The 2,078-nt window shown below is 38.8% G+C and overlaps 1 protein-coding gene across 1 annotated transcript in view; it reads right to left on the bottom strand.

Moving 5' to 3' along the window:
- LOC108623027 (lachesin) overlaps positions 1 to 2,078 on the bottom strand; it is a 137,127-nt gene that overhangs the window by 6,774 nt on the left and 128,275 nt on the right. The window contains exon 7 of the mRNA XM_018021271.2: positions 231 to 350. Within this exon, the coding sequence (XP_017876760.1) occupies positions 231 to 350 (120 nt within the window). The remainder of the gene's footprint in view (positions 1 to 230; positions 351 to 2,078) is intronic.

Here is a 2,078-nt window from a genome sequence, read left to right as displayed (position 1 = left end):
TAGCATTATCCTTCCGACGTCTGATTTCTTTTTAATTATAGGAAATGCGTTTTTCTAAGGTACATAAACTTTTGGGATTGACTGTATAGGCAACACATCCTTAATTAATAATGTTAGTAAGTAGTTTTACATGAACTCCACGTTCGAAATTACTTTGCCTTTCTTGTTATTCGGAAATTAATTCGCGGTAATTAAATAAAATAAACGACGACAGTTAATTGAAATCTTACCTGATTCGCGCGTCCAGTAATTAATGGCCTTCGGGGAAGCTTCCACGAGGCAGACCAGCGTGACGTTGGTTCCAGTTGGCGCGCCGACTAGCTGGTTCGGTACTTGAACCATCGGGTGAACTGCAATTTATCGGGACCGACGCCATTAATCAATGCGGCAACCATAAAATAATACGTATATGTAATAATTATCGGGGCTATGCGATTTGTCACCCGTCATCGATGCAGATCAATCGGAAAGTGTTCGCCCTATCAGCGTAATTTCGATTCGAAATTACATTTTGTGGTCGCAGGAAATTTATTTGCAAACCGATTACACATGTACGAATGACATAATTGCACGCTTCATAGTGATAAAAATAATGCTCGTATCGATTCGGGAATACAAACATAATTTTCCAGTATTTATTGTAAGAAAAAAATTGAAACAATCGTTTCATTATAGATTTAATGCCTATCTTTTTTTGTACTGGATAAAAACTGAAAGCCTGGGCGTGAAGAATGTTCGAGCTCTCTCGAAAACTTATATCAACGTAATGAGTCTCCAAGGCATACTTCGCAAGCTAAAAAATAAACAGTGCACATGCATCTTTCCTCGTTCCGCTATCTTTTCCGGGATTTTAACTACAGTTTGTCTTTTTTATAACTCTGCTCCTCTGTTCCAAAGATTCTTCAAAGAAGTCTTACATCTTTTTAGTAAAATAAAAGTAACTGTCTTTTCTACGTTAGATATTTAAAAAAAATAGATTACGTTCCCTCATTTGAGGAAGTTGAAGTCAGTTCGGAACCCTTTGAACTGGAATTAAATTTAAGACGAGTATTCATTAGGGACTTTGTAACTGTGTCAGTGTATCAAGGGTAGTTCGATACAGCCAGATGATATTCATTTTTTTATAATACCGCGGGCAGGTAAAAATAACAAAGTTTTTGTATGACAATCGGCTTATGGTATTCCGCAGCGTTCGTCCCTTTGTGAGGGTCATTAGTTCCGAAAACCGTGTGATTTACGATAATGAAATGCCGAGATGGCTGACAGTCCTGTCATTTAGAAACGGATGGGGACTCGGGTAGCGTCTTTCGTTCCGAATATCGTAAGCAGCTTTCCCGTGAGCTGCTTAGGTTTTTGCAGTCGTCCCGCGCTGGCCACTTCTTTCTTTTCAACCGGGTCGCCACGTTTTGTTCGCGGTAGTCACAAAGGACACGCTTAATCTACATATATTTCGAGATAAGTCGAGGAACGTAGTCGACGGAGTCTAGCTTTCTTCTGTTTGTCCTTCGGGGCTTTTCTGCTTCAATATTGGAAGGTTTTCAATATTGTTTGTTATCCAATAATCTAATATTGTATTAAATATTATATCAAACATTGCAGCAATTAATGTATGAATTATTATTGAAACGGGTTGGGATCAGTTTTCAAAGGGTTCTTTTTAATTGAGGATCTAAACCGATGGGATGCGTATCTAACTAGCTTAGAAAGAAGGTATTCGCAACTACGTGAGATGAAATTGTCAACGCGTCCAGGGACGTGATCGAGTTAGAAAGCTGTCTTCGAAAAGGGCAAACTTGATTAAGATCAAAATTGAACTGTACTTCGAGGGTAACTCCGTCGGATGGCTACGCGTGTATCGAGAGCACCTTACAAACTAAACCTTAACTCGGCTGAGTCCGCGCCGTGCATAACAGGAAAACAAATCCGCAGTGGGAGTTGTCGGTTTCCGATGGAATAAACACAGAGACCTCCCCAGTGAGGGAAAAATCTATTTTACACAATTCTTCCTTTAGAACATAAATTAATTATTATTTTTATTGAATAAAGAACGCTCAGAAATAGAAGTGATATCGTAATAA

The sequence above is a fragment of the Ceratina calcarata genome, unplaced genomic scaffold (genome assembly GCF_001652005.2).
Source record: "Ceratina calcarata isolate Rehan_Ccalc_2016 unplaced genomic scaffold, ASM165200v1 scaffold250.2, whole genome shotgun sequence".
Lineage (NCBI taxonomy): Eukaryota > Metazoa > Arthropoda > Insecta > Hymenoptera > Apidae > Ceratina > Ceratina calcarata.
Note: the sequence above shows the minus strand (reverse complement) of the source record. Positions and strands in the feature narration are given on the sequence as shown.